This window comes from Oncorhynchus keta, chromosome 21 (genome assembly GCF_023373465.1).
Source record: "Oncorhynchus keta strain PuntledgeMale-10-30-2019 chromosome 21, Oket_V2, whole genome shotgun sequence".
NCBI lineage: Eukaryota > Metazoa > Chordata > Actinopteri > Salmoniformes > Salmonidae > Oncorhynchus > Oncorhynchus keta.
In genome coordinates this window covers 36210855-36229020 of record NC_068441.1, presented here as the reverse complement: position 1 = coordinate 36229020, position 18166 = coordinate 36210855, and the positions used below count along the sequence as shown (strand labels likewise).

The 18166-nt window shown below is 41.4% G+C and overlaps 2 protein-coding genes across 5 annotated transcripts in view; one reads left to right on the top strand and one right to left on the bottom strand.

Annotated features, from left to right (window-relative positions):
• LOC118400514 (choline/ethanolaminephosphotransferase 1-like) overlaps window positions 1-11823 on the top strand; it is a 30831-nt gene extending 19008 nt beyond the window's left edge. For 2 of the 3 annotated variants that reach the window (XM_035797450.2, XM_035797448.2), the window contains exons 4-10: window positions 86-233; window positions 326-467; window positions 2182-2266; window positions 2572-2703; window positions 8724-8882; window positions 9054-9179; window positions 9543-11823. In XM_035797450.2, coding sequence (XP_035653343.1) covers window positions 86-233; window positions 326-467; window positions 2182-2266; window positions 2572-2703; window positions 8724-8882; window positions 9054-9179; window positions 9543-9659 — 909 coding nt within the window. In that variant the 3' untranslated portion in view covers window positions 9660-11823. Of the gene's footprint in view, window positions 1-85; window positions 234-325; window positions 468-1148; window positions 1234-2181; window positions 2267-2571; window positions 2704-8723; window positions 8883-9053; window positions 9180-9542 lie in introns of all 3 variants that reach the window. The other variant, XM_035797449.2, reaches the window with a different exon arrangement.
• Window positions 11824-11898: 75 nt separating this feature from the next.
• On the bottom strand, window positions 11899-17265 carry LOC118400515 (synaptonemal complex protein 3-like). 2 transcript variants are annotated; one of them, XM_035797451.2, is made up of 8 exons: window positions 16809-17265; window positions 16616-16694; window positions 13367-13401; window positions 13081-13198; window positions 12904-13003; window positions 12687-12785; window positions 12498-12602; window positions 11899-12265 (listed from the first exon to the last, which is right to left on the bottom strand). In XM_035797451.2, the coding sequence occupies exons 1-8, from the start codon at window positions 16921-16923 to the stop codon at window positions 12212-12214; spliced, it is 705 nt and encodes a 234-aa protein (XP_035653344.1). In that variant the 5' UTR covers window positions 16924-17265; the 3' UTR covers window positions 11899-12211. The 2 variants fall into 2 exon arrangements, with proteins under 2 accessions (XP_035653344.1, XP_052329749.1); XM_052473789.1 differs by having other exon boundaries at window positions 16616-16691.
• Between the last annotated feature and the right edge of the window lie 901 nt (window positions 17266-18166).

Here is an 18166-nt window from a genome sequence, read left to right as displayed (position 1 = left end):
TCACCCTCCAAAAAATCCATTGGGAGGAAGGCATTTTTTTTATAGTATTCATTAAGTATTCTTTGGTCTCGTCTTTTTTCGTCAGGCACCGTTGTGGGCATACCTGCTGTGTGCGGTGGGCCTGTTTGTGTACCAATCACTGGATGCCATTGATGGGAAGCAGGCCAGACGAACTAATAGCAGCTCTCCGCTGGGTGAACTGTTTGACCACGGCTGTGACTCCCTCTCCACAGGTACAGCCGCCCCTCTGTGTGTGTTCCATATAACTTTGTTTGCCTTATTAGGATTTAATTGACTCTGTTTCCATTTCCTCTCTCTCTTTCAGTGTTTGTGGTCCTGGGCACCAGTATAGCAGTGCAGCTGGGCACCAACCCTGACTGGATGTTCTTCTGCTGTTTCGCTGGCATGTTCATGTTCTACTGTGCCCACTGGCAGACATACGTCTCCGGCACCCTGCGCTTCGGCATGTGCGTGTGTATGGGGAGGAGGGAGAAGAGTGGCTTTAGAGAAGTAGAGTGATGCTGGTAGTAGGTGAGGGAGTGGATATGGGGAATTAAGGGAGAGGTAAGTGATGGGTTAGAATGAAAAGTGAAAGATAGGATCTACACTGCAGTTCTAGTGTAGCGAGGAGCGTCAGGGGTTCTCAAAGGCATTCCCAGATTGTGGGTCAGAGTGGTCCCCCGTGGCCTCAGCTGGATAGTTAGGCTACTTACTAGTTGGCTACCTACTAAGCTTTTGTATAATTTCAGTCAGTAGTTTTGAAAGTAGTGCTCATGACCAAAAACGTGTCCTCAAATTGTGTACTACGTTAATTGTTGCGCAACATGAGCTCATGGGCTCTCATGAAGTGATTTTCAAATACATTTGCGTTAATGTCAGAGTGATTAGAGGGACAATAGAGTGCTGAGTACCAGGCAGTTAGCAAGTTTGGTAGGCTACTAATGACCATCAGCAGCATCAGAGCTTGGAGAAGTCTAATTACCGTGACTAAACGGTCACGTGGAATTTGACTGCCTTCTAGATTCGTGACCGGCGGTAATACGGTCACAGTAACATCCCCATGTGTGTGTAGGCATCCGTATGATCAAGTATTTATATCCTTTATTCTCAAAGTGGAGTGCATTTTGAAAAATGTTCTCTGTGTGTAGATTTGATATTACAGAGTTGCAGATCTGTCTAGCGCTGTTACAGATGCTGACAGCCACTGTAGGCCCCTTCTTGTGGAACGTGACGGTAAATCTCTGACAGACAGCATCTTGGCCTGACAGATATGCAGTGAGCCTCAGCCAATTAGATCCCTGCTTCTCCATACACTGACCTCTAGCCACAAGCTAATGGGAGGGAGGAAATCTTTGCACTTGCCCAGTCTGAAAACAAACCATTTCATGAGTAGAAACGGACTAGATCCATGCTACTGAAAGAATACCACAACATACACCAAGTGTGCAAAACATTATGAACAGCTTCCTAATATTGAGTTGCACCCCCTTCACTTTGCCCTCGGAACAGCCTCAATTCATCAGGGCATGGACTCTGCAAGGTGTCGAATGCGTTCCACAGGGATGCTGGCCCATGTTGACTCCAATGCTTCCCAAAGTTGTATCAAGTTTGCTGGATGTCCTTTGAGTTGTGGACCATTCTTGATACACGAAGGGAAACTGTTGAGTGTGGAAAAAGCCAGCAGTGTTGCAGTTCTTGACACAAACCGGTGCGCCTGGCACCTACTACCATACCCTGTTCAGAGGCACTTCAATCTTTTGTCTTGCCCATTCACCTTCTGAATGATACACACACAATCCATGTCTCAATTGTCTCAAGGCTTTAACATCCTTCTTTAACCTGTCTCCTCCCCTTCATCTACACTGATTGGAGTGGATTTAACAAGTGACCTCAATAAGAGCTCATAGCTTCCACCTGGATACACTTGATCAGTCTATTGTATATATATTTTGTAACCTTTATCAGGGAATCATACGATGTCATGGAAAGAGCAGGTGTCCTTAATGTTTTGTAAACTCCGTGCATATGTTTGCCATAAGTGTGTCATGATTGACATCTGACTGGAAGAGCTGTGGTTAGTGTTTGGGTGAAGACGCACTAGTGCAAGCTTGTGCCGCAGTGCATATGGACAGAGTTGATGAGTGTTCTGACTAACCTCTCCTCTCTGCCTGCTCCTCTCAGCATTGACGTGACTGAGGTGCAAATCTTCATTATAATCATGTATTTGCTGGCCGCCGTGGGAGGATCTGCTTTTTGGCAGTCACTGGTAATTCTGAATGGCTCAACTTTCCACTGATTGCCTTTTGGTAACTGAAATGAATGGCATGACTAACTGAATGATGAAGCCGTAACACTGGTAATAAAATGGTCGCGCTGCCCGCATCGGTATGTTCTAATTCTGTGTACAGTGTAATTCCTTACTATATTAAATGCAATTTCACTCAGTAATGAAACTGTTTTTTGAACGAAATGAACCATCTTACTAACAATGTTTAGAGTTGTGAAATGTACTGAACACTGATGGTGTTGACTGGCTGTAATAAATGATATCTTGCTCCCTCACCTCCACAGATCCCAGTCATAAACATCCAGATGAAAATAGTTCCAGCCATCTGCACTTTCTTAGGGGCTATCTTTTCCTGTACTAATTACTTCCGGGTTATATTTACCGGAGGTGTGGGCAAAAATGGATCAACAATAGCAGTAAGTCTACAATTGACCTGTCCATGACCTTCATAAAGAACTGAATAGGCTTAAGCAAAATGGTAGTCCCCACCTTTCCCTTTGACGTTCTCTGTTTTCTTTTGATGTATTGCTCACATCAATCCAGTCCTTTTAACATGATTTTTTCCCCCCCAAGATGGCGTAGCAGTGCAGACGTGGTTTGTCGTCCTCTAGTTTACTTTTTGTATTTTTCGTCTTTTTTGTATATATTTTCAATCTCTTTTCCATTTTTAAATTAAATATACCTTCCGGTAACCCACCTCACCCAATGTGACACGGATCTGCAATTCTTTTTAGACCTTATAGCCAGAACCTCCATCAGAAGCTAGCCAGCTAATTAGCTATTAGCTATTTAGTCATTGTTGGCCACTGCTAGTGGCCTTTATCTTCTGCACAGACACCAGATGTCTTTTTATTAGCTTGGATACTTGCCTACTGCCAGTATCAGACTGTTTTCTCCACTACAACGCCGGATTCCTGCCGTAAACCCTGGACCATTACTCCTGATCATCACAGCTAGCTAGCTGCCACCGAGTGTCCCAGCCCCGACGCTAGCCCTGTGCCAGGCCCACCTCCGGGCCGACTCTGTGATCACTCGGCTACTCAGCCGATGCCTCCCGGACTCTACCCCAGCATGGCTAGAATCCACTACTACACCGGATCCTTGCCGTAAGCTCTGGACCTTTGCATCGGATCATCACTGCTACCGAGTGGCTATAGTGGCTAACGCCCCTGTCCCGAAGCTAACACCAGTTAGCTGCGAGCCAGGCGCATCTCCCGGCTAGCAAACTAAATTACTGCAACTACAATACCTCTTTCGCCATCTGGTCCGGACCCTTTGTCGACACGGCGCCCCGCCGTACCACCACGACTGGTCCACCAAAGTATCTCCATCCGCTGTGCCCTCAACAGGCCTTTGTCGGGCATCGGAGCTGACGCTTCTACTTACCCCGGCCTGCTAACTTTAAACGCTGTGTCTCCTGCGTGCCAGCGTATTAACGACTTCCCAGTGGCTTCCCTGTTTCATCTATTGCTGTTCACTGGACCCTATGGTCACTTAGCTACATAGCTGATGCCTGCTGGACTTTTCATTAATCACGGTACTCCATTTAGTTTATTTTTTTGTTTATCTGCTGGCCCAAGCCTCGAACTCAGGCCCTCTTGTGTAGTTAACCGACCCTCTCTGTGCCCATTCATCGGCATTTTACCTGTTGTTGTTGTCTTAGCTGATTAGCTTTTGTTGTCTTACCCGTTGTTGTCTGAGCTATCTCTCCCAATCAACACCTGTGATTGCTTTATGCCTCGCTTTTTGTCTCTCTCAAATGTCAATATGCTTTGTACACTTGTTTAGGATAGTTATCATTGTTTTAGTTTAATGCGGAGGCCCTAGTCCTACTCAACATGCCTCAGATACCTCCTTTGTCCCACCTCCCACACGTGCGGTGACCTCACCGAGCATAACTAGCCTGTCCAGAGATGCAACCTCTCTCATCACTCGGTGCCTGGGTTGAGCTGCACTGTATCCGCACCCCACCATACCCCATACCACATCTTAAATAAGTATGCCCCTTTGAAAAAATGTAGAACTAAGAACAAATATAGCCCTTGCTTCACTCCAGACCTGACTGCCCCCAACCAGCACAAAAACATCCTGTGGCGTTCTGCATTCGCATCAAATAGTCCCCGCGATATGCAACTTTTCAGGGAAGTCAAGTACCAATACGCAGTCAGTCAGGAAAACAAAGGCTAGCTTTTTCAAACAGAAATGTGCATCCTGTAGCTAACTCCAAAAGGTTTTAGGACACTGTAAAGTCCGTGGAGAATAAGAGCAGCACCTCCCAGCTGACCACTGTACTGAGGTTAGGTAACACTGTCACCGCCAATAAATCCATGATAATCGAGAATTTTAATAAGCATTTCTCTAGGCTGGCCATGCTTTCCTCCTGGCTACCCCAACCCCGGCCAAAAGCTCTGCACCCCCCGCAGCTACTTGTACATGCCTCCCCAGCTTCTCCTTCACCCAAATCCAGATGGCAATGTTCTGAAAGAGATGCAAAACCTGTACCCGTACAAATCAGCTGGGCTAGACAAACTGGACCCTCTCTTTCTAAAATTATCCGCCACCATTGTTGCAACCCCAATTACCAGTCTGTTCAACCTCTTTTTCGTATCATCTGAGATCCCTAAAGATTGGAAAGCTGCTGCGGTCATCCCCATCTTCAAAGGGAGTGACACTCTAGACCCAAACTGTTAGACCTATATCCATCCTGCCCTGCCTTTCTAAAGTCTTCGAAAGCCAAGTTAACAAACAGATCATTGACCATTTCGAATCCCACCGTACCTTCTCAGCTGTGCAATCTGGTTTTCGAGCTGGTCACAGGTGCACCTCAGCCACTCTCAAGGTACTAAACGATATCATAACTGCCATCAATAAAAGACAGTACTGTGCAGCTGTCTTCATCCACCTGGCCAAGGCTTTTGACTCTGTCAATCACCGTATTCTTATCGGCAGACTCAACAGCCTTGTTTTCTCAAATGACTGTCTCGCCTGGTTCACCAACTACTTCTCAGACAGAGTTCAGTGTGTTAAATCGGAGGGCCTGTTGTCCGGACCTCTGACGGTCTCTATGGGAGTACCACAGGGTTCAATTCTCGGGCTGACTCTTTTCTCTATATATATCAATGATGTCGCTCTTGCTCCGGGTGATTCCCTGACCCACCTCTACGCAGACACGATTCTGTATACATCTGGCCCTTCTTTGGACACTGTGCAAACAAACCTCCAAACGAGTTTCAATGCCATACAACACTCCTTCCGTGTCCTCCAACTGCTTTTAAACGCTAGTAAAACCAAATGCATGCTTTTCAACCGTTAGCTGCTCGCACTCGCCCGCCCGACGAGCATCAATACTCTGGACGGTTCTGACTTAGAATATGTGGAAAACTACAAATACCTAGGTGTCTGGCTAGACTCTAAACTCTCCTTCCAGGCTCATATTAAACATCTCCAATCCAAAATTAAATCTAGAATCGGCTTCCTATTTCGCAAACAAAGCCTCCTTCACTCACACCGCCAAACATACCCTCGTCACACTGACTATCCTACCGATCGGCGATGTAATTTACAAAATAGCTTCCAATACTCTACTTAGCAAACTGGATGCAGTTTATCACAATGCCATCCGTTTTGTCACCAAAGCCCCTTATACCACCAACCACTGCAACCTGTATGCTCTAGTCAGCTGGCCCTCGCTACTTATTCATCGCCAGACCCACTGGCTCCAGGTCATCTATAAGTCTATGTTAGGTAAAGCTCCGCCTTATCTCAGCTCACTGGTCACGACAACACCCACCCGTAGCACGCGCTCCAGCAGGTATATCTCACTGGTCATCCCCAAAGCCAACACCTCCTTTGGCCGCCTTTCCTTCCAGTTCTCTGCTGCCAATGACTGGAACGAATTGCAAAAATCACTGAAGCTGGAGACTTATATTTCCCTCACTAACTTTAAACATCAGCTAACCGATCTCTGCAGCTGTACATAGCCCATCTGTAAATAGCCCACCCAATCTACCTACCTCATCCCCATATTGTTTTTATTTACTTTTCTGCTCTTTTGCACACCAGTCTTTCTACTTGCACATCACCATGTGCTCATCTATCACTCCAGTGTTAATTTGCTAAATTGTAATTACTTTACTACTATGGCCTATTTATTGCCTTACCTCCTTATTTAATTTGCACACAGTTTCTTTTTTTCCCTATTGTGTTATTGACTGTACGCGTGTTTATTCCATGTGTAACTCGGTGTTGTTTGTGTCGCACTGCTTTGCTTTATCTTGGCCAGGTCGCAGTTGTAAATGAGAACTTGTTCTCAACTAGCTTACCTGGTTAAATAAAGGTGTAATAAAAAATAAAAACATCTACAAAAATGCCTAGGGTGAATTCTCCCAAATACTGTTGAAGTCGGAAGTTTACATACACCTTAGCCAAATACATTTAAACTCAGTTTTTCACAATTTCTGACATTTTAATCCTAGTAAAAATTCCCTTTTTTAGGTCAGTTAGATTCACCACTTTATTTTACATTTACATTTAAGTTAGATTCACCACTTTATTTTAAGAATGTGAAATGTCAGAATAATAGTATAGTGAATGATTTATTTCAGCTTGTATTTCTTTCATCACATTCCCAGTGGGTCAGAAGTTTACATACACTCAATTAGTATTTGGTAGCATTACCTTTAAATTGTTTCACTTAGGTAAAACATTTTGGGTAGCCTTCCACAATCTTCCCACAATAAGTTGGGTGAATTTTGGCCCATTCCTCCTGATAGAGCTGGTGTAATTGAGTCAGGTTTGTCGGCCTCCTTGCTCACACACTCTTTTTCAGTTCTGCCCACAAGTTTTCTATAGGATTGAGGTCAGGGCTTTGATGGCCACTCCAATACCTTGACTTTGTTGTCCTTAAACTATTTTGCCACAACTTTGGAAGTATACTTGGGGTCATTGTCCATTTGGAAGACCCATTTGCGATCAAGCTTTAACTTCCTGACTGATGCCTTGAGATGTTGTTTCAATATATCAACATAATTGTCCTGCCTCATGATGCCATCTATTTTGTGAAGTGCACCAGTCCCTCACCATGATGCTGTCCACCCCCGTGCTTCACGGTTGGGATGGTGTTCTTCGGCTTGCAAGCCTCCCCCTTTTTCCTCCAAATATAACGATGGTCATTATGGCCAAATAGTTCTATTTTTGTTTCATCAGACCAGAGGACATTACTCCAAAAAGTATGATCTTTGTCCCTATGTGCAGTTGCAAACGGTGGTTTGGCTTTTTTATGGCGGTTTTGGAGCAGTGGCTTCTTCCTTGCTGAGCGAGTGGCCTTTCAGGTTATGTCGATATAGAACTTGTTTTATTGTGGATATAGATACTTTTGTACCCGTTTTGTACAAGGTCCTTTGCTGTTGTTCTGGGATTGATTTGCACTTTTCGCACCAAAGTACGTTCATCTCTAGGAGAAAGAACGTGTCTCCTTCCTGAGTGGTATGATGGCTGTGTTGTCCCATGGTGTTTATACTTGCGTACTATTGTTCGTACAGATGCATGTGGTACCTTCAGGCGTTTGGAAATTGCTCTCAAGGATGAACCAGACTTGTGGAGGTCTACTATTTTTTTTTCTTTTTTTTTTCTTTTTTTTTCTGAGGTCTTGGTGGATTTCTTTTGCTTTTCCCATGATGACAAGCAAATAGGCACTGAGCTTGAAGCTAGGCCTTGAAATACATCCACAGGTACACCTCCAATTGACTCAAATTATGTCAATTAGCTTTTCAGAAGCTTCTAAAGCCATGACATAATTTTCTGGTATTTTCTAAGCTTTTTAAAGGCTTAGTCAACTTAGTTTATGTAAACTTCTGACCCAACTGGAATTGTAATGTGAAATCATATTTTTTTTCAACAATTGTTGGAAAAACTACTTGTCATGCACAAAGTAGATGTCCTAACTGACTTGCGATAGTTTGTTAACAAGAAATGTATGGAGTGGTTGGAAAAACGAGTTTTAATGACCCCAACCTAAGTGTATGTAAATCTCTGACTTCAACTAAATGTTTACCAACTTTGACACAATGTACTTTTTAGATGACGATGCTGGCTTGATGACTGTGCTTGTCTGTCAGTTTCATCCATTTGCTTGAGCTGTCTATTAGCTTCGGCGGAAATTAAGGATGTGTATTAAGACTGTTGGACCTGATCCCAGCTCAGTTCAGTTGGCCGAGCGATATGAGTGTCACTTGACAATATTTATTTTAGGCAAGGCCACCCATGTTTTCCTTCGGGGGAATTACTGCGTATTATGACTTAACACCTAGATGTGTCCACCAGCATTCCTTACTGTGTGTGTTTTCTTTCACCAAGCTGCACTCACATATCATCTAGGCCTATTTAATAATATGTCCACTGATTTGGACTCTTCTTTCTCTCTCTCTCTCCTCTCCAGGGAACCAGTGTCCTATCTCCCGTGTTACATATAGGCTCAGTAATAATACTGGCCATGATGATCTATAAGAAGTCCGCTATCCAGCTCTTTGAGAAGCACCCCTGTGTTTATATCCTGGCCTTTGGTTTTGTGTCAGCCAAGATCACCAACAAATTAGTTGTAAGTGTGGTGTGCTGCTTATTGGTGGAATTAAATTCCCGCCCACCCTGAACATTAATGTTGATGTAAATGTACTTGATGCATGAACGTGTATGATGTAAATGAATATCATCCATGCAAATGTGCTTGCTGATTAAACCACGACTCTTGCCTGTGTCTTGTTTGTTTCAGGTAGCACATATGACAAAGAGTGAGATGCATCTACATGATATAGCATTCCTGGGGCCAGGCCTGCTGTTCCTGGACCAGTATTTCAACAGTTTTATTGATGAATACCTGGTGCTGTGGATTGCAGTGGTGAGTACACACACACTTCCATGGTATAGAGGTCCATAGTACCTGAGCAAGGCCAGGGTGGTCATTCCACAACTAAGTAAGAGGACATGCAATCTACAGCATGTGTTCACATGAGAACATTTTCTTTGAAATTAACCATCATTTTCTTTGAAATTAACCATCAGTCGTTTCACATGCAACACTGATTTGCTGTACCTTTTTCAGAGGCGCATGTTTTCAGTCTAATGCCACATTTATTTGTAACTAATATCACAACCCTTTGATACTTCGGCATCATCCATCATCTACTCACAGGGTCTATTATCTACAGTTATGTCTATCATGTTTTCTGACTTAATTTTCTCTTCCGCTTTCCGTCTGCAGATCCTGTCTTTCGTTGACTTGGTGCGTTACTGTGTCAGTGTTTGCAACCAGATCGCCTCCCATCTTCACATCTTTGTCTTCAGAATCAAGCCATTGACCCCCTCCACCCTTCAGTGAGGACACAGAACTATTACACTCTTTCTCCCCCCCCCACCTCTCTCCCTCTCTTCATGTTAGATTGCTAGTCGTCACTCTTTCTTTACCCTTTTGTACATGTGTTGGGGTGGATCTATTACCGGTAGAGGTTCAGAGTGAATGAGGGGATAGATGAGGTGTTATGTTATTTTCCATCACTGCTTTGTGCAATTTGTGTTGATTTCATCTTGTTACAGTAGTCAGATTCCTAGACAAAAATAATGATTTGTCCCTTTTTTCTGCAGTGAATGGTCACATGTAGGAAATGTACTGAGTGGTCTCCTCTGTGCCAGAGAGGGTAAATTAGTGCAAGAATGCAATGGGTTTGAATAGGTGCTACCTTATTCATTTAATAATTGTTATTGTACTTTAAAACAAACATTTCTTGTTGATGGTGTGTTTGTTCTCTACAAGAAAATGTAGAGCATAGGAAGTGATTTACACAGGATGTCTGTCTGCTTTCAGTTTTGTTTTGTAATATTTGCATAACCTTTTCAGTTTCAAAAATATATAACTATTAGTGTTGATAGTTGTGCTGTTCTATTATTTCAAAATGTCTCACCTGGCACATCGATCAATCTTGCATAAGTGGTATTACTAACCCTGCAATAATTATGATTGCATTTAAATTCGGATTTCTGTAAAAAAAAATTATGTTATTTTAGGGTGCCCCTGATCAATGGCTTACAACAAATTATTGTAAAGTATTCAAATAGTATTGCACCTTTTGAAAAGATTGGTGTCTCGAGCCTCGTTTCCCTCAAATGGCTCAAGCATTTGTCTCTAAAGCCACAAACATTACACAACACTTATAGCACCACATGCAGGATTGCTAATGGTTGTCTTGGGAATCCTATTCTGTATATCCTGTCTAATATTGCTTTTAAAGAAGGAAAAGTTTGTTTAACAAATCATTTAAAAAAAACTTGCAGCAGTTTTCTTGCTTTATTTTTTTTGTACCCGTTTGTAATTTTCTTGGCCTGTTGCATTTCTGCCCTCTGATACTGAAGCATTGCAATTTGCTCAGACTGCTCAAAGAAAATGCCAAGTGTTGATGCACCCTTAATTAATGAAGAAAAGTAATGTGATTTTCTCCCCAAAAAGTAGTCATTCTTATAATTTGAAGCTAAATATGTTGTCTGCGTTCTTTGTTTGTTCAATGGTGTGCCTGATACCACAGCTAAATGACAATTAGTAACTTTAGTCCTACAGCCTGTTTCTAAATGTTTTTTTAATTAGTCTACTTGTAAAAAAAAAAGTGTTTAAGTAGGAAAGTCAGTTAAGAACAAATTCTTATTTACAATGACAGCCTAGGAACAGTGGATTAACTGCCTTGTTCAGGGGCAGAATTACATATTTTTACCTTGTCAGCTTGGGAAACTAGCAACCTTTCGGTTACTGGCCCAACGCTCTAACTAGGCTACCTGCCGCCTCAACACAATGTGTTGAAAGGTGATTTTGACTGATAATGTAGAGCTATCCAAAGCTTGTTTATATCTACAATCTAAGGACATGTTTTCTGAGTCTACTTTTTTTTTTTTATGAATTTCCTTTAAAATGACCTAACACAATAACAACTTTCTTTATGTAGCACGATCTGCACTGTGCCAGGTCCACATACAGCAATTAAGTGTTTTGGGAGATTTGGGGAGCTTTCGTGTGAAACAAAAAGGATTATCTGACTGTGCCCTAATCATATTTGTCTGTACCATGTTTTTGCAGCTACATACCTGGCAGTCTGCTTATAATTCAGTCATCAGAATCAATAGAAACTGACTTTTATTTCTGTGTGTAATGTTGTTGGTATGAAAGTTACTGAGCTCATACAACGTGTGTGTGTAGTTGCTGATGTCAGATCAGTGCTCTCATTGACTAGTACATTCTCAGATAAGTAAAAGGATGCCTTAAACAGTTTGTTTAATTTTCTGTTGTATGATAGTCAAGCCTCATAACATGCCCCTAATTTGTCTCCTCTGTGTGTATGTACTGTGTTTTCACTCGTTACTGTTTTTATTTTGGCCTGGACTGTCAAGCTCAGGTATATTAGTTTTCAGACAAGTATGTTCATAGGTTGTGACAAAAGAACAACAAGATCACTCAATAATCTCTCCCTCACTAACGCAAATAAAAATGTAATATTCACACATGTAAGTTGCTACCTAGTGTCATTTGTGATACATGTTTATATACTTACAATAACAGATGGTCTTAATTCCTGACAACATTTTAGCAACTAAAGTCACATTTAATTTCTCCATCCCTGTCTCAACCAGGGTTTAATTAAGTAGATTTAACATAGAATGAAGCAGTTGATAACAGAAATGCAATGCTACATGTACACACCATACTTCCATAAATGTAAGATTTCAAAACTCCCATCTCCCTGGAACCATTACTGGTATTTGCAGATTAAAGAATCAAGGTTGATATTGTTCCTGAGATGTTTAACACTTCTCTGGCCATTGTAAAGGTCTATCTGGAACACAGTCATAAACTAAACTTGATTCTTCTTGGCTCCCTTCAATCTAAATAATTTACATCAGCATCGTCTGCAGAGACTTGCGCACTGTAGCCATCTCTTGCTGTTGCTGTTAATAAAAATAAAAAAAGTATTGTTAGTTGAAATCTGACCTAAATGATTTATGATGAATAGTGTCATTTTCTAAATACTATGCTCATGGTCCACGCTCATGATGCTCAATACACTCATTTTCAAAACTGCACATCAATTTGTATCATTATCAATGTTTCAGCTAAGCTAAGGGTGACACAAGGCATGTAAACAATGTGTTTAGTAAGTTGATCTGTCATGTTACTTACTGTGTCCATGAGGATCTTTTTCTGAAACAGTGCCATTTCCTGGCGCAGCTCGCCCTGCACAGCACCCTGCTGGCTGATATGGGTCTTCTCCATTGTATCAAGGCTCTACCAGCACGGCGAAACAAGGTGGTGTGAGAACCAGCTGGGACATATATTTAAAATCGCAAAGCCTACTATGTGAGAATATACCTGGATGTACTGCTCTAGCAGCTGCTTGAGAGTCTTCAGTCTCTGGCTTTGGGAGGCCCTCATGTGCTGAAACATTTTCTGCTGGTGCTGGAACATGCTCTATGGCCAGGAACACACACACCTACGCTTAGATGCCTTAGTTACGCCAGTGTAACTCTTTATTAGGTAGAGAATAGAAATAGGTTGAAGATTTTTCAGAGCCCTGACAGAGCAATACCAGTAGTTTCTCCTCGTTATCCTTGGACTTTTGCACATCTGTGTCCCACTGGTTGAAGACTGCATTGAACTGGGTGCAGTAGTCTTCTGTCACTTTACTCCTGCAGAATTGATATCATATAAATCAGGTTACACACACACACACACTTGCACCCTTCTTTCACTCTAGTGTAATCACCTGTCTCTTTGTTGGACCCTCCATAACTGCTCAATCTTCTGATGGCTGGTCTTCACAGAGGACTTGGTGAACGTTTCCAAGCGTTTGCGTTTTGCCAGGAAAGCTTTGTTGATGTCCGCTAGCAGTAAGAAGAAAAAGAGGCTCATAGATGCAAAGCAAAATTCAGTGATGAGAAACAATCCCTATACCAATCAGTGTGCAAGGCCAGAGTATGGAATATAAAGACAGAGAGATTAGAGAAGATTCTAGTAGAGAAAATCAGATTATCCTTTGGAAAACCCAATACCTCCAAATCTGTCCAACATGGTCATCATATCCCCTCTGTGGATGAAGACATAATATATTAATTGAATGACAATGTGAACCATAACTTAACTCACACAGGATAATACTGTATGTTCTACACCTCAGTCAAATTAATGTAATTTTGTCATTGGTGGAAAAAGTGCCCAACTGTCACACTTGAGTTAAAGTAAATATACATTACCTTCATAGAAAAGGACTCTGGTAAAAGTGAAAGTCACCCAGTAAAATACTACTTGAGTAAAGGTATTTGGATTTCACTATACTTAAGTACCAAAAGTAAATGTAATTGCAAAAATATACTTAAGTATCAAAAGTAAAAGTATAAATCATTTAAAAAATCCTTATTAAGGGATGGATCAACATTTACTGGGAGGGAGGGGCAATCCAAAATAGGAGAGGGTTGTCAAACTTTTTTTTGTAATTTGAGGAGAGTTAAGGAGACGTAATTTTGATATTACCGTAATAAAGTTTCGAAACGTTTGTGGAGGTTTGGTATGGTGTGTCTATTATTAAGCTTTAGCTACTGCAGGCCTATGATATGAAGGCAGTGCACCCCGGTGCTCCAACTGACTCTGACATTTGAACTTGAGGTGAGGAAGAATGTTTCAGGCCTACCAGTTACTCCTATCATCTAACAATATAATTATCTTTATACAAAATATTCTGATCGAACATGAACAAATTACCCTCCTTCTGTACATCTATATCTGTATAGCAGACGAAGTAGCCATCTGACATAAAGAAATGTATGTCGGTCTCGTACATTGCCACCGGCATATCTATCTCTCTGGGGTTAGGTCTAAGCGTCACTTCCTTCATATATATATATATATATATATATAGAGAGAGAAAGTATTCAGACCCCTAGACTTTTTACACATTTTGTTACGATGCAGCTTTATTCTAAAATTGATTAAATATTTATTTTCCCTCATCAATCTACACACAATAACCCATAATGCCAAAGTCAAAACAGGTTTTTAGAAAATTTGGCAAATGTATTACCAATAAAAACAGAGCTCAGGTGCATCCTGTTTCCATTGAACATCCTTGAGATGTTTCCACAACTTAATTGGAGTCCACCTGTGCTAAATTCAATTGATTGGACATGATTTAGAAAGGAACACACCTGTCTATATAAGGTCCCACAGTTGACAGTGCATGTCAAAGCAAAAACCTAGCCATGAGGTCAAAGGAATTGTCCGTACAGCTCCGAGGCACAGATCTGAGGAAGTGTACCAAAACATTTCTGAACCATTGAAGGTCCCCAAGAACACAGTGGCCTCCATCATTCTTAAATGGAAGAAGTTTGGACCCACCAAGACTCTTTTTAGAGCTGGCCGCCCGGCCAAACTGAGCAATCGGGGGAGAAGGGTCGTGGTCTGCGAGGTCACCACGGTTCTGATGGTCACTCTGACAGAGATCCAGAGTTCCTCTATAGAGTTGGGAGAACCTTCCAGAAGGATAACCATCTCTGCAGCACTCCACCAATCAGGCCTTTATGGTAGAGTGGCCAGACGGAAGCCACTCCTCAGTGAAAGGCACATGTAAAAGACAGCATGCTTGGAGTTTGCCAAAAGGCACCTAAAGAACTCTCAGACCATGAGAAACAAGAATGTCTGGTCTGATGAAACCAAGATTGAACTCTTTGGCCTGAATGCCAAGTGTCACATCTGGAGGAGCTCTGGCACCATCTCTACGGTGAAACATGGTGGTGGCAGCATCATGCTGTGAGGATGTTTTTCAGCGGCAGGTACTGGGAGACTAGTCAGGATCAAGGGAAAGATGAATGGAGCAAAGTAAGGAGAGAGCCTTGATGAAAACCTGCCCCAGAGCACTCAGGACCTCAGACTGGGGCGAATGACCCTAAGCACACAGCCAAGACAATGCAGGAGTGGCTTCGGGACAAGTCTCTGAATGTCTTTGAGTGGCCCAGTTAGATCCCGGACTTGAACCCGATCAAACATCTCTGGAGAGATCTGTATCTGGGTAATTGTAAATGTTTTTACGTAAAAAACAGGGACCACAATCTGACTTTATTGTGCAATATCGGTCACTTACATTTTTTGGGAGGTATATATGCATTTTTTTAAACTGACAAATACAATCAATCAATCCAAACTGTGTGGCAGCCATAGTCTATTTATTGTGGTGTTGAAAACGCAAACCATGAAATTGAAGTGCCAGAAGTTGGTATGCTTGTTTATTAGTTGTGTGGTGCATTGGCACAGAAACCTGTTGGTGGCAAATTGGTTGCATATATTTTATATAATTATGATTGTCATCAGAATGTTGAACATCAGAGTTCCCCGTAAATCAAAGCACATTCTATTGGTCACATACACGTGTTTAGCAGATATTATTGCGGGTGTAGCAAAATACTTGTAATTCCCAAGAGCAAGAAGCAAGGCAGTCCTCTCTGTCAGCACCATTTTTAACGTAGGTGCACACAGGGTAAGCTCTAGCTGATCATTGTCTGCAGCCAGTTCCGATTGTAGTGTAATGAAACAAGCAGAGAGTGAGCGCGTCTGTGGTGGTTGGTGAACCCTCAACCTTCTGGCCCGAAGCCCCAACATCAACTGTGCCACAAAAATCTGCTGAAGTGGCAAATTCAATATTCACATTTATAACCACAGCATCGCTACAGTCATTGTTTGTTTGTGCTCGTAAACATTATTTTGAGTTAATTCTGAGGGGGAATGTTGTTCAATTTATATTACAGTACAAGGGGAGGGTCATGTGAAAATAGTTTGAACTTTAGGGAGGGGGCGCATTTTTTTAAATGCCACCTTGAGTTGAACCAGCCCCTTCCCCCGAGTCAATTTCGGTCTGTCCCTAAGCAAACAACATGGCACAATTTTCGTTTTTTAAATGTATTTATTGACAGCCAGGTGCACACTCCAACACTCAGACATAATTTGCAAAGGATTTGTGTTTAGTGAGTCCACCTGATCAGAGAAAGTAGGGATGACCAGGGATGCTCTCTTGATAAGTGTCTAAATTGGACCATTTTCCTGTCCTGCTAAGCATCCAAAATGTAACGAGTACTTTTGGGTGTCAGGGAAAATGGATGAAGTAAAAAGTACATTATTTTATTTTGGAATGTAATGAAGTAAAAGTTGTCAAAAATATAAATAGTAAAGTAAAGTACCCAACAAAACTACTTAAGTAGTACTTTGAAGTATTTAAGTACTTTACACCACTGCACTTTGACAAAAGCTTGGCCTACCCTTTGGTGATGTCAATGTCAATGTCATCATCTGCCTCTGAGAGACGTTTCCTTCCTCTCAATGTCTCAGCCTCAACTACTGTAAAAAATTAAAAAAATATAAAAAAATAAAGTAGACTATTAGATAGTATGTCATGAAGAAAAAAAACACATGATTTATAAGCTACCAACTTTCAGGAATAACGTTAACTACCTTGAAGGTTTTCTTTGTTGAAACTCCCATTGAAGTCCTCCATATGGGGTTTGCCTGAGGTGGTTTTAGTGCCTTTTGCTTTGCCTTTCAGAGCACATCCCTTGTGAGTTGCCATCTTTTGTTGGTTGACAATAAAGAAGATAAATGTGCTACAGAACTGGTTCAACTGACAGCTTTAGCCTATCGCTAACGTTATGCTAACCTCGAACCTAGCTAGCTACGTTAACTAGCTTGTGTGAAAGCAACCTGACCTATTTTGGCCGAAACAAAACAGGCTATCAAAGTAAAAATCCTTATTTTGCTAAAGACTTTTGTTTTAAACTTGTTGAAATATATGGTAATATAAAAGCGAGCTACCTTCACTGCCCAACCATTTCTTTGGTTAAAAGTAATTTACTAGGTTCGAAAGCTTGCGCTGAAGTGAACATACAAATCTGCGCGTGAGAAACTTTGACGCGCCAACTAAGCGCGGGAACAAATCACGTCACTGTTGGTAGATAGGGTATAGAATACAATGTTTTTCTTGGTAGAAACATTGTTACAGTTTGAGACTGGTCTCTAGTGTAAAGTGTTGATATCTGGTTTTAATGTCTATGGATGATATTTATACCGTTTGTGACTTTTAGTTGATTCAATGGCCCATACTAAATTGTTCAGTAAATTGCATGAATATAGGGATTTGTATTACGTGCTTGACTTGACAGAAGCCCACGAGCTGAGAACAGGCGTTGTGCCAAAAAGCTCCCCCCTGCCAGAATCCCCCCCTTCGTGTGAACGCGCACGCACTCAATTCTTCATTACTGTGACTTGCTTGCTAGTTGAGATTTCTGATCATGCTAGGCTGCGTTTCATTTTATTTTTATGTTTGTTTGATCGCGGGAGGCACTAGTAATGTCTGTACTTGTGTCAAGTGTTTTAGTCTATAAATAAGTCTCTTTGCCAAATTTCGTCACCTCTCCCATGTCTTATTCGACTAGTAGTTGTTCTGAAATGTTTATTGCTTGACTACATTTTATTCCCTCCTCTATGTTTAATACAACACACATATATGAATTATTAATTGTGGTTGCCTATCCGGATATGAAGTTTGTTCTATAGAAAGTATTTGACTCTGATGTGTTCCACACATTTTGGTAGCTCATGTTGACCAGTAGTGTGTGCCACAGAAAACAAAGAAACATAAACATTTATTTTAGAAACATTTTGTAATGTTTAAGAAAATAATTATAATACACAAATATTATCACACAATAACACAAAACATCACAGAAAGTTAAGTTTGTTAACAAACATTAAATAAGAAATAGACATTTCGATATTTGCATAATAAGATACAAAATAGCAATAAATTGAATATA